The 13,496-nt window shown below is 43.0% G+C and overlaps 1 protein-coding gene across 8 annotated transcripts in view; it reads right to left on the bottom strand.

Moving 5' to 3' along the window:
- Positions 1-13,496, bottom strand: part of prdm16 (PR domain containing 16) — a 174,222-nt gene that overhangs the window by 3,570 nt on the left and 157,156 nt on the right. For 2 of the 8 annotated variants that reach the window (XM_076878167.1, XM_076878173.1), the window contains 11 exons: positions 10,132-10,333; positions 9,886-10,051; positions 9,551-9,704; positions 7,353-9,030; positions 7,125-7,212; positions 5,084-5,256; positions 4,905-4,982; positions 4,448-4,617; positions 3,855-4,026; positions 958-1,215; positions 273-453 (listed from right to left, as the gene is read on the bottom strand). In XM_076878167.1, coding sequence (XP_076734282.1) covers positions 273-453; positions 958-1,215; positions 3,855-4,026; positions 4,448-4,617; positions 4,905-4,982; positions 5,084-5,256; positions 7,125-7,212; positions 7,353-9,030; positions 9,551-9,704; positions 9,886-10,051; positions 10,132-10,333 — 3,320 coding nt within the window. The remainder of the gene's footprint in view (positions 1-272; positions 454-957; positions 1,216-3,854; positions 4,027-4,447; positions 4,618-4,904; positions 4,983-5,083; positions 5,257-7,124; positions 7,213-7,352; positions 9,031-9,550; positions 9,705-9,885; positions 10,052-10,131; positions 10,334-13,496) is intronic. The other 6 variants (XM_076878168.1, XM_076878170.1, XM_076878169.1 and 3 more) reach the window with 6 other exon arrangements.

Below are 13,496 nucleotides of genomic sequence, written 5' to 3'. Positions count from 1 at the left end.
ATACCTTGTAACAAAATTTAATTAAATTGTTTTAAAACTTAATACACCAGCAACGAATAGAGAAGGTTGTAGGTGATGTGTTAGTAAGTTAAGTGAAATACAAAGATATAGGAAAGTAGGAAGAGAGGTGCTGTTTAGCTCCTGAAAATGTGAAAGCATCCATCTCATCCCTGATCTTTCTTTCCAGTCAACATATTTTGCCCTTCCTCCTATTTTATCTGAGCGACTCGGCCCTTCCTCTTTTAACGGACATCCAAAAGCCAGTCACATACCTGGGTTTTAGCCTGTCTGTACAATGTCTCTTTCAATGCCTCAGATTCTAGCGAAGTGTTAAAAATGTCTTTAACATCGAAAGGCTGCTCGTCACTGGCTGCTTTACGTAAACCATCCAAGCTCTTGGGAAAGCTGGGCAGTGCCTCCAGGTCCAAGAGAGAGCCCTCCTCCTCTATACACCTGCACACCGAAGCATGGGTGGATGGAAGAAATAGGGCAGCGTGGATGGGTTGGTTGGAGGATGGATAGAAAAAATTGATGGAAAGATATAAAAAACAGGGAAGGAACAGATGGCGAGTTAATTAGGGGAGGGAGAATGTGAAGTGAAGAGAAAAGTAAAGGTATGATTAATAAAAGGGATCAACGGACAGCAGAAATAAAGTGGAAGAAAAGGGTTGAAGAGTTTAAAGAGTAGTTAAAGAAACTAGCCAAATCAAAGCACTTGACTTTGGGTTACATATCTGAGAATCTGTGTAGGGGACATTTTTAGTACATGTGTTATCCCTGTTTGCCCTTGTCGATTTACAGTGCTCTTTAGGAAATGCATTAGTTGGATTGTTAAGTATTGCAAATTTTGTTAAAACTCAACATTTGCTGTACATTTTTGTGGTTGTTTGGGATATATTGGGGTAAATCTTGTCAATGAACTTGGACCTTTTCTGCTAATTTAAAACAGACAAATACCTGCGAGTGTGTTCATAGCTCATCCCTAATGGAGCCGCCTCTGCCTCTTCTTCTTCCTCATCCTCCTCATACACTCCTGTTGTGACAGGAGACGGGGACTCGGGCGCCTCGTCGTGCGACTTCTCTGTCAGGCTGCCTTCCTCCTCCTCTTCATCGTCACCCTCCACTTCCTCTTCCTCTTCCTCCAGACCCTGGAGACCTAGCTTGGAGTTGGACAAACTGTGGCTGGGAGGGTGCTCCTCCTCAGGCTGGTCTGATCTGCGGAGGGATCAAAGGTCAGAGGAGGGAGGAAATGTTAGAAGTGCGACATCTGAGTTAAAGAGGTTTGAGTCTCCCAAGCCAATCAGGAGGGGCCAGAAGGAAACAATGGGAACACAGAAAAGTTGAATCGTGGTCAGTATAGTGGCCTGGATTTTAGTTAAAAACACATGTAGACAAACCAAATGGGAGTTTGATTTTTTAAAAATATGATTTCTAGTGTAAATTCCTGATTTTCTTTTTTTTTTTTTACTTTTTTACCACAAATGATCAAAATGTAAGATAGAGGCTATGTCCACTCTTGAGCTGGCTGGGCGGCTGTTACCATTTCCTAACCTTTTAACGATCTGACTCATCATGAGTAGCAAGAGAAACAAAAATAATCTAATGACAGCATGTAAAGTCTAACTCCCGAGTCCACACAAACAACATGGGTGCTGACAGTCTGCCTGGACTTTTCCGATGGCCCACAGATGATTAATTGACCCGCTCCTCACAAACAGACCAGGGCATGGTCCACCTCAGACTAAGTCCTCTATGCCCCTCAACGCTTTGTAGTGGTGGAACACAGTTTGCACGACTGAAGGAAGATGATGGCTTGGCTGCAAACAGGCTATCAGCACACTACCATTACGACCTGCCATCTGTACATTTTCCAGCTTGCACCCCAATACCCCCTCCCCCGCTTCCATCACCCCCAGACCACGATGTCATGGCTCATGATATCATTTCCTTTGGGATGGCAAATTTACCCCTTTCATTTTTTGCCACACAGTGGACATTTATCAAATCAGACAGGGTTACCTCTGGGAAGGGGTGCACGGGGACAGGATTGGGTCACGCAGACTGGGTGAGTGAATGTGGGTAGAGGGACTTTGTGAGATTGGAGGGGGGTTCTTCTCTTTCAGTCTAGATTAAATATCACCATAATCAAATTGCAGCGCTGGCTGGCGGGGAAAAAGTACATGCCTGTGAATGGAGAGAGAAGCGTAGCTCTGACATAGGGGGCCCTGGGTTTTGTCATTTAGTCTAAACACGTCAGTTGGGTGTTTGTGTTAGCAGACTGGGGCTATGGGTACACAGTGAGTGGATAGGGGAAGAGCTCAATCATCAGTGGATCTCTTAGATAAATGCCTCAACCCGAGTCCCCCTTAGGGTCCAAACTGAGAGCTATTGCAGCCCGGTCTCAGATGAGGGAGCAGCTCCAACTCTAGCTTTATCCAAACCTAAAACTCAAGCCAAAGGCGGTGAGTCCTTACACACTGTGGTGGAGCTGAAAATATGCGTGCACACCTATACTCCCTAACTTTTCTCATTCTGTCCCACCCTGTGAGCAGCAGTGCTGCCTCAGCAACTACAGCATCACCAGTTTGGAAACAGGTCAAAGTTTTATACAAAAATAAAGGCTCCCAGGGGCTTTTATTTTGACTGGCCATGATGCTGAAAAGGGAATTTTGAAGGGGGTGGGGAACTGTGATGTGGGGGCAGCTAGGAGTGATTATAGATAGTCATCCATGAATGTGTGTTTGTGTTCAGCATTTGACTTCAGTCACTCAGAGGGAGAATAAACAGCAGGCTGTCTGGTGGGAGGACAGAAAGCACAACACTTAGTCTGAATTACAGATATTAAAATGTCAGACGAGGTTGTTGTGGATGAGACTCGCTATTGATCCCAGATGGCAGAGGGGCTAAACTGCCACTGTGTCTTTTGGACATAATGCATGTTGACAAGAAAAAAGGGGGTGTGGGGGAGAATGAGGAAGTGGCAGGCAGAAAGTGAGACTACCAGAAAGGAATCCAGAATGAGACGAAGGCAGAATCAATGCAAGAGAGCAAACCAGAAAATCGCCCTTCTTTTATTTCCCAAAACACAATTCTTGCCCTTTTCTGTTAACTATAAAAGCCTTTCAGAACTTAAAGCAGGAAGTTTCCATTTTTATGAGGATATTTAAAAAAAAGAAACCTGTTTTTTTTTTTTTTTTTTAAATAAAAAACAGTTTTCCTTACTTTATAAGCAAGTTACAAAGTTTTTAGAGTGCAGCGAAACTAACAGGGTTAACACTTGTGCTACTGGTCTGCAGGGTATTTAGAACTGAGCATGACATTCACAAACACATTATATAAACTTTAAACATTAAAGAAACTAAAATGTGTGAAAATTGGTATACTGAACTATTACAGTTATGTTTTACATTTAAAAAATGAAAGGTGAAAAATTAAGAAAACCTTTTTTTTTTTCATTTATTTTAGTGCAATGGTACTAAGTGTGTTCTAGCCACTAGGGAGCGCTGTGTACCAATTTCATGGATCTGTACTGTTGATTGCGGGAAGGAGGAAGGCGCTAGAGATGTAGAAGAGCAGCTGTTTACTTTAACTGAACAAACTTTTTGTTTGTTTTTCTGGATTTTCATACCTAAGATTAGATGTCCTAAATAAAGGAGATGCATTACAACATTCCTGACAACATCTGACAAGTTCTTTCTGCTGTAGTTAGGATTAATGTTAAATTCAGGATGAGGTCGGGTGAGAATCTAAGCTTGACAGAAAAGAGTTAGCCACATGGATGGAAAGTAATCGCTGGAGATCTCTGTGAGAATCATGGTACAAATATAATTTTTGTGAGCGGGTTTTCGTCTTACCTTTTATCCGTGGAGCTGGAGGCCTGGTTCATCTCACTGTTGGAAATGAAGTTGCGGATTTCTGAGAAGTACGAGTCCTCCTTCTCATCTAAAAGTGCATGATTTTCTGGCTCTGAGTTTGGCGAGGAGATGGTCGTTCCTAAGTTGGAAAGCATCCCAGACTGTTGGCTCACTGTTGGGGAAAGAGATGTAGACACACACATCCATATGCATAAAAACACATGGACACACACACGCAGACAGCCCACATACCATACCAAGACACACAAGCATCATTAGTGTGATGATCATCGCACAGTTATTTAATTTAGGAAAATATCAGAGGCAAAACACACAATTACTAACATTTAAACACTAAGATCGTGCACAGCTCTCATGACATTTTTTTGACAAACAGAAAAAAAATGTTTACAGAAATCTGTGTGGAAGATAAACATGATAGCAAAAAGGTTTTATATAAGTTATGCTCTTTTCTGACAGTTTTTCAATAACCCATGTGTGAAAATGGATTCAAACAATCAACTAAGCAAACACTTCCTGTTTATTGACTACATTACTAGTTCGCACAGCCATCATTGCAGTTGCAAACTGACCAGGAATGTTCTCGTGCTCGTGCTTCTTGAGATGGCGATCGAGGTTGGTTTGCTGACCAAAGCAGCGGTTGCACAAGTGACACTTGAAGGGTTTCTCCTTGTTATGGATATTGCGGACATGGCGTTGAAGATTGGATGAGATGCTGAATGAACGGTCACAGTATTTACACCTGACGAAGAAGAACAGGGGTATTTAAATGTCAGCTGAAAGTGCAGTAGAGTGAGAAGGGCCCTAAAGATGTATTATTTATCTGCTGAGTTGAGCAAGAAACCACTTAAGGCTCTTGTGATTTGCTTAAAAGTATTCACTTTGTTTTTTCTCTGAAGTTTCACAGAAAGAGACGTACCAAACAAAGTAAAGGCAGGTTTGAAAAATAGCCGTGACAAAGGGAAATATGTCAACTACGGTATTTCAGAAACTTTCAAGACTCTCTGAATTAAAAATAGAAAGGAATACCTGTAGGGCTGTTCCCCTGTGTGTGTCCGCAAATGTCTGGTGAGATTTGCTGAGCGAGGGAAGATTTTCCCACAGTACCTAGAGCAAAAGGACAATGAGGATGAGTGAGCATACGGCATGGTGCACTTTCACATTTGCACATATTCCACCAACTAGTTTAAATGAAAAGGGGTGCAGACCTGCACGCGTAGCGTTCCTTTCCCTTGCGAAGGATGGCATCTGAGAGGGAAGGTGGTGGTGAGCGGAAGTTGAACAGCGGATGGGCCGAGTGTTGCAGCGAATTGGGCGGTGCGTCCAGTTTTAGTGCTCCAAAGCCGTCCAGCTTATCTGTCATGTTCTCCATTGCTGACATCTAGGGAATAAGAAGATTTCAAAAAGTTGAGAAATTTTTTGTTTCATGTTTTAAAAACTGGATAAAAATAATTCAACCGGAGTTTGTATTATTTACCGTGTTATGGGTTCAATTATAAAGTTTATAAGGGCAGTTTTAATTTTTTGCACGTAGCGTGTGTTACATCATGATGGCAGCATGTTTATGTGTATTAAAAACAGAAAAGAAAGCACTGAAAACAAAGGGACAATTTAAGAAAGAACATGGAGTGAGAGAAAGATACAGGGAGGAAGCTTTGAGGAAGCAGCATATCAGAGGTTAGCCTTGTTGTTTGTACTCAAGGCATGTCACCTCCTTGACCTATAACACATTCACAAATGCCCAAGTACTGTTTCTCCAGTGCCCCCCTCTCTGTACAACCTCAGCTTCTACTAATGCTTTGTTCTCTACTTCTTACCTTCTTCTGCCAAAGCTGCTGTTGCAAGCCTGCAAACTGGCTAAATGAGGCATTCAAGAGCCATGACTGGAGCAATACAATATAGTTTGTGATACCCCCAACTGATAGCCGCTTCCCTCCCCCCCTAGAAGCTTGTGAACAAAAGAGGCCAGTTATGTAGGAGTTTATTTGCCAAAAACAGCTTACATCCTTCCTTTTTTTAGTGAATACGGGACGGGAGAGACACAGGGACAGACACTCCGTCTCGATGTGTTTATTCGCAGTCTGAGAACGGGTGCAAGGGGGAGCGGGGTGATTCCGTCATGAGACTGAATTAGAGGTGGCATTGTGTTTGGATCACTGACAGGATCACAGCTGAGACGCTCAAATATGAAAAAAGTTTTTGCAGGGCAGCCTGCGAAAAGTTTGCAATCTACGAGATGATGAGATGAGATTTTAAAGGATGAAAAGGAAATCTGTTTGATGCTTAGAGCCTTGTCATGACATCATGTTTTTAAGATTTTGTACCCGGGTTTAGGGTAATTGAAAAAAGGTACCAATACAAAAAAAAAATAAAAAATTCTTGCAATTTACCTTAAAAAAAAACTATGCTGGCTAACGATATGACATCACGCATGTGAGATATGCAAACGCATGTTCATGTGTAAATGTATCTGTCTGCATGTGCACCAGATGTGTGTATTGCAAAGTCACGGTTGATAGAGGACACAGATTTCCAGGTCAGATTAAACCGTTTCCCCAATGAGAGCCCCCCATTCTCCTGAACACAAACACAGGATGTCCTTGACGGACACGGTGTTATTATCTAGCCAGCCAGCCAGGCACAGAGAAAAGAAAAAAAAACTCTGAGGGGTTTGAGTTATTAGCTTGCCTGTGGGCTCCCACTACATGAAACAATGCCACAACTAAGATTAGCGTGGCCAAGAGAGGCAGTTTGTTACAATTCAAATGGTTATTATTCTCTCTTTTATTAATACTATCATTGCTTGTAATCAAGATATGTAGAGGTGGGGAAGGTCTGGGGACAGTGGAACAATGTGACTGATTATCAAAGGGCAGCGATAACAGGCTGTGTCTTCTGAAAAAAGGTAAAGCTGACGAGGTACACAGGCGCCATTCCGTAAACAAAGGAAGAAATCATACAGAACCCTTGAGAAAATAACATCAACACTTTGGAATGATGGCGCTTGGGTCCTATCAATTCAGGTTTAAGCAGCGTGGGAGGCAGGAGTGAGGTATTTTCACATAATACATAGTTTGAAAATAATAGTCAATACTATCTGGGAATAATCAGCTTGTATGCAATACCTGGCGGTCAATTCCCCTGCTTGTTAGTCTCTTGGTGTACTTTCAGTTTAATGTGCACGTAGCATTTACTGTTTCTTAAAAAGAATAGTCTCAAACCAAGCTAGGTCATGTGTGCACTATGTACCTGGGGATGGAAGAGTGGCGGCGAGGGCCGGAGGAACTTGTCCTTCAGAGCTCCTACCGGGTCGAGTAGCTTCCTCTTCTCCACCCTGCTGGACCAATATCAAGGCAGAGGGTTACGTACCAAGGTCAAACTTCATCTAGAATGCCCAACCTCATATTCTTCAATGCATCTACAAAAACGCCTTGATGTTGGTTGTGGAAGTGTCTGGTCTAATCCGGGCTGAAATACCTGTATATGGGGTCCATGAAGAATGCTGAGGGCTTGGCATAGTGCAGTGGTGGTGGCTGGTGTGGCTGTGCCTGGGGCTGCTGGTGCTGGGTGATGGTTGATTGGTGCAAAGACTGTGAATGAGGGTGTGGAAAACCAGATGGAGTTTCATCCTTGATTGAGACCCCTTTTCCACCTCCATAGATGTGGTTCTTTCGATTATGGGGCTCAGCTGGCACACCATTATGACTCCCTCGGCTCCGGCTGCCAATGCTGAGGTCCAATGGCTGTTCTTCACTGCTAGATATTGCTAAATGTCCACTACTGCTCCCAGTACTATTGTTGGGGTTTGAGGTGTTTGTTGGTGTTGAAGGAGCTATCTTGGCCTCCTTGGGTTTCGTGGTGAGATCGAACGGTGATTCTGCTGTGGGAGCAGGAGCTGCCGGGGAACTAGAAACCATTTTGTGCAGTTGCTCACGAGGTGACTTGGGCTCTGCTTTAAAAAACATGCTAGGATTGAGAGCACCTCGATCAGCACTAAAAGGGTAGAGGGAGTTGTGGAAGTTGGGCAGGAACTGGAAGGGAAACATGGAATGATAGGGCAGTGGACCCATCTTCTTCTCCTGATGAAGTCCAATCAAACCTGGACCAAAATATTTCTCTGCAATAGAAGCGATGGCTTTTATGGAATCAGTGGTGGCTGCATTGGAATTTGTGGTGGTTGTGGGCGGGAGGGCTTGCTCATCGGGTGGGGGGAAGAAGGAGTGTTGCGATGCAGAAGCAAGAAACGGACGATCAATCGACAGGTTCCCTGAACTAGACATGGCTGATATCAATGCACGGTTTGTGTCTTCTAACTGGTGTGCCTCTTGGCTTGATACAGTGCCAGACGGCTTCCTTCTTTTACCACTTCTCTCACGCTCACTCTCTCCATCACTTTCCAGGTCAGAGCCGTCCCCTGAAGCAGTACCTGTGGTGGTGTCCAAATCTGTCCCACTTGTGGTATTGACATCTTCAAGGTCACTACCGTCAGACATATCTGCCATCTTTGATTTTGGTTTGGCTTCTCCACTAGAAGACAAATCCAGTTTATTCTCCTTCTCTTTGTCTTCGTGCTGACTCAAACTGTTAACACCATTGCCATTTGTGGAACTAACTAGAGACAATGGAGGAGCATCTAGAGGACTCTGAGGCAGCTTCACCTCCTGACTGCTGCTCAGCGGGCTCTTTATCAGTGGACTGGCCGGTAATAAAGGAGGTCGTGGATATAGCGATGGGGGAAAAATACCTGGGAAACCATGTGGGAGGGATGGGAAGCCATGGGGTCCTGGGGAGAAGGGCAAGCCAGCATGAGGATGAGGTCGGGAAGGAAAGTAGTCAGTGAAGCCTAAACCTGACTGGTTTAAACCAGAAAGGTGGGGATGGTGGGACTTAGCCTTAGCCATGATTGGGCTGGAGCTCATGGGGATGCCAGGGTTGAACATCCCTGCTGGAGAGCCATAATGGTTTTTGCCCTCACAGAAGCGACGGTGCTTGTTGAGGGAGGAGGTAGTGCTGAACAACTGCCCACAGTCTTTACATTTGATCTGGGTGCGGCAGTCAGCATGCATACGCTTGTGGCGACAGAGGTTGGAGAACTGGGTGTAGGATTTGTGGCACACCTCGCCTGGGGGAACAAAAAGATGCAGCCCACCAGGGCCTAGTTAAACCAGTTTTAACACTGTCTCTAACTTTGTATACCAAAGCAACAGTAACATGAACATTTAAATGTAAACGGCTGTTGAAAAAAAGGTTTTAGGAAAGGAAGGAGCTGGTTCGTATGGACAGGATAACTTACTAACTTGATTTAGTTTGTATATATTTTACTTCCAAATAATTACTGCACACATGTAACAGATAAAATAAATAAAATACATATGTGAGGGCTGTTTTTTTCCCCCTTACTGTAAAACACTCCATTTCCAATTTAAGGTCTGTCATGTTGTTTTAAGTTTGACAAAAAAGAGCTTAGGTAACCAGATCAAATCTATTATTCACATTGTATAATGAAATTTATTGCAGGGCAAATACGACCTTTGTGCCTGCAAACAAGCTGGTGTACATAGAAAAAAAAGAGAGACTGGATAATGAGTGAGGTTAAACGAGGTAGGAAAAAAAAGTCTCAAATAAATAAATTGTTATGAAAAAGGTGATCATTAACTTCCGAAGCCCTTACTTACAGCTAAAGGGTTTGACACTACTGTGGATGTGCTTATGCTGCTTGAGGCCTGACGAGGTGGCAAAGGTCTTGCCACATTCAGGGCATGTGTGAGCGCGGGCCCCCACGTGTTGAGAGCGGATGTGACGCTGAAGGTTACTGGGATCTGTGAACACCTGAAATTTAAAACAAGTGTATAAAAAAAAAATGCAAGGTATGCCATGACTAACAATGCTAAAAAAATTACACAAAATTCCCCTTTTTGTATTTTGTAAAAACATAAGCAGACTTTTCATTTCTTTGTCTTCTTAAAGAACTACTAACAGATAAAGCCTGTGTGTCCTGTGCACAACTTACGTGGCGGGTATGCTGTACCTTATCACAGTTTTCACACTCAAAGCGCTTGCCACTGTCATGTGACATCTGGTGACGGATGAGGTTGGACTTCCAGTTGAAGGCTTTGGGGCACTGGTCGCACTTGTACTCCCTCTCTTCTGTGTGAACTATCATGTGTTGTCCCAGACTTGATTGAGAAAACACAAACTCATCAGCAAATCAGTCAATGAATCACATTTGTAGCACAATGAATGGGCTGAACTTCACCTGTACTCATTGGGAAAGATCTTCTCACAGTCTTTACACTCATGGACAGGATCGTCGCTGTCCTCACGTTCCTGTTTGAAGTCGTCTCTTAGTGCGTCAAAGATGGAGCCAGCACTGGAGCATGAATACTTCTGATGCCGCCGCAGCTCAAGTGTTGAGGAGAACAGCTCATCACAGTCTTCACAGCGGTACATCTGCTCGTCTGCACGCAAACACACCCATACACAAGGGTTTGTTTAGCCACAACGCAGCTTTCTATATGTATAATACATCAAACATGTACGTAACTAAGAGATATGTATTTAAAAAAAACATTTCTCGTCATAACCTTTTCCGAAGTTTCACTATTGATGTAGGAATTCTTAAGTAAATAGAAATGATTAATAATTAGTTTTTGTAACTTTGTAACTTTTGTAACTTTGTCAAATTGTCAACATTTTAATTACAAGCTAAGACCACCTACAAGCAGCGCTAATTGCTGACATTTAATTGTGCTTTTAATCTGTGCAAAAAATACAACATTTTTCGCTATCAGATTCAACACACTATCAAAATGTGCAATGCAAAATAAGCTTATTTGCATCTTAGTATGCCAACTCATGTTGGCAGAGATGCAGAACCAATTGTCTAAAATGTATAGAAAGATAAAAACTGATAATAACACTCAGCAAAAAGAAGAATCTCATCTTGTTTTGTGTTTCAGTCGCAGCTGTATAGACAGGTTTAACAAATGGTAAAAACAACCCCATAAAATGGAAATCAATTAGCAGTGAAATGTAACCGTCATTAAAACTGTTAATTACTTGTTAAAACAAGTGTTTGCTTTAGAGTGTTGGTGTAATAGCACACAGAGGAAACAATAGGGGCTGGTCTTCCCCTTCCATGTTGATAACCTTTACAATACTTCTCACCAACAAGGTCAAATGCATAAAACTCGGACCAGCTCTTTCAATAGCAAGTTCCTGAGTCCGACGCCAAGTTCAACAGATCAGGGGAAAGCCCAGCGGAGTGTCTGTGTGCAAATGCATAAACAAGTGTACACGTGTGTGTGTGCGCGTGCACGAGTGTGTGTGTGTGTGTAAGTGTGCTTATGTTTCCAAAATGAGCCAAAATGAACAGAGGTAAGCAGGGCCACGGTGGCGCCGACCCCATGGTGATTTCAGCGCCAACCTGCCATACCCTCTTTGGCATGACCCAAGCAGCCAGCGTCTGAGTCGGCCCCCCAGGTGTCCCAACATGCCACACACACCCATCCATCAATTCAAGCTGTACTAAATGAGTTTATCCAAAATGACTTACAGTGCATGGCTCACCTGCTTTCTACTGCATGTGGCCGTTTATCCAGCTGGAACTTCTTGGACACATTAAAAGGGCATTAGTGTAGCAACATCAATGTGTCTAACCTTGGGGAGAAGGATAAATGACCTTCTGGTCAATGGACCATTACACAGAGCTCAAACACTAAACTAACTAGCCACTTTGACACCACTGTGTGGACGTATTTCACAGGGAGCGAGCATTTTACTGTGAGAGGGTTGGGTATGATTGCCTGTGCAGCACAAACAACTCAAAATAATTTTTGTCTGCGACATTTAAGAGTGGAAAATATTTTGGACAAAAAATAAAATAAAATAAAGACATGGTTCATATACAGCAAGGACCTTCAAGTACCCTCTAGGAAAAAGGAACACAAGTAATAAAAGATGAAAGGAAACACCTAAAAGGACACTCAGGTGCGTGCTTGAATGTTAGGATGCACATATGCAAAGGTACTTGCATGTGCATTTCGGTGTGCCTGTGTTTTTTCAGCAAGTCTGGCTTGTGTGGGTTTTGTGGAGGGGGGGTGGGGAGGTTAAAGTGGAGACTAATAGCTCTCTGGGAGACGAAGGGAGTCACAATTATGTGCAGTTTAGCAGCTAATCTGGGAGCATGGGTGAGGTCTCAGGGGACTCCTCAAGTCCTCCACTTCAAATTCCTTCTCCGATAAGCTGGACACAGAGAACAGAGCTGCACTGCCAAACTCCTGCTCAACCCCACTGCCTCACTCCCTTGCTCGCACAAATGCAGGGAGACAGGAAAAACAAATCAGATGCGATCATCACAACGGTGAGATGACTTTGAATCGCTGCTCATCCTTCTATTTCAGTGTTGCTGATTCACATATACTGTAAGCATCTTTAAACACTAAACCATCTGTATGTTACATGTTCTTTTCTGTGTGCCTTCAGCTCTCTCTTACACAACACACAAAGCCAAATACTTTGGCCCTGACACAGACATTTTGGCAGGTGAAATTTTCTCTCTGTCTGCCTCCCTCATGCGCATACTTACAGGCAGATGAATTCAACAAATCATGTATAAGCGTGCTCCATCTTTGACACACTCCTACAACATGTCAATCTGCTTCTTTTCAATAATATAGCTTTCTTTGCTCCTGTATCCCCCCTCCCTCCCCTTCATCTTTGGCACTGAGACCTGTGCATAAACTGTGCATCATACAGGGTAGTGGTGGGGAGCTGGTGAACTGCACAGCATCTCACGAACATCTTGTTCTCCCTCCACAATTTTCTAATCAATGACAAGTAACAGTAATCAGATTTTCTTTTTTTCATCTGTGGTTCCAGAAAGACTGGAAACACAACAAAACAATGTTACCTGACAACAGCACTTCGGCACAATAAGTCCAAGATGTTTAAAGAAAACGCAGCGGAACTACGGACCCTTTTCCGCTTAAGTAAAGTTTGAAAGAAAAGTGAACAGCTGTCCAAGTTAGATTACGAGATAAAATATTGGACATATTCAGTCTGACATAGGCGGGCACGGTTGAAAGGCAGTGAGTACAGTGAATCAGGTTACCCAGTCAGAGAGGAGAAGGGTGGATGAGAGCACCTAGAAATGTGACGCACTTTGAAATGTGAGCCAATTTCAAGAGGACAGTGTAAAAGAAGGTGTAACGAAGCACTTACGGCACAAGATCTAAAGAAAGGGTCATAATAAAATGCACAGAAGTGTATTAAAAGAAAGAAATAAAGGGAACGATTTTATTTATATTGTGTATAATCTTTAACTAATTCAACAATGAGACTAAAAAAGCTTCAAGCTCTAGCATATTCAATTAACTCACAGGTAATTTTTCAATCTCAAAATTGCTTCTGATCATACCTGATCTGCTTTGTAGCTTTCTCTTCATTATTTTTAAGCACTAATTAAATTACACACAGAAACAACTTAAACAGGTTAGACAGAGGCATCTTTTCCCCTTTCTTTTCAGTCGGAACACGGGATTCCCAGGGGTTGAAATCGCTACAGAGAAGTCGCTTCGACGCACGGAGAAACGCCAGGCAGGCAGAGTGAGCGAACATAAA

The sequence above is a fragment of the Maylandia zebra genome, linkage group LG20 (assembly GCF_041146795.1).
Source record: "Maylandia zebra isolate NMK-2024a linkage group LG20, Mzebra_GT3a, whole genome shotgun sequence".
Classification (NCBI taxonomy): domain Eukaryota; kingdom Metazoa; phylum Chordata; class Actinopteri; order Cichliformes; family Cichlidae; genus Maylandia; species Maylandia zebra.
This window is presented reverse-complemented; position numbering and strand designations above follow the sequence as displayed.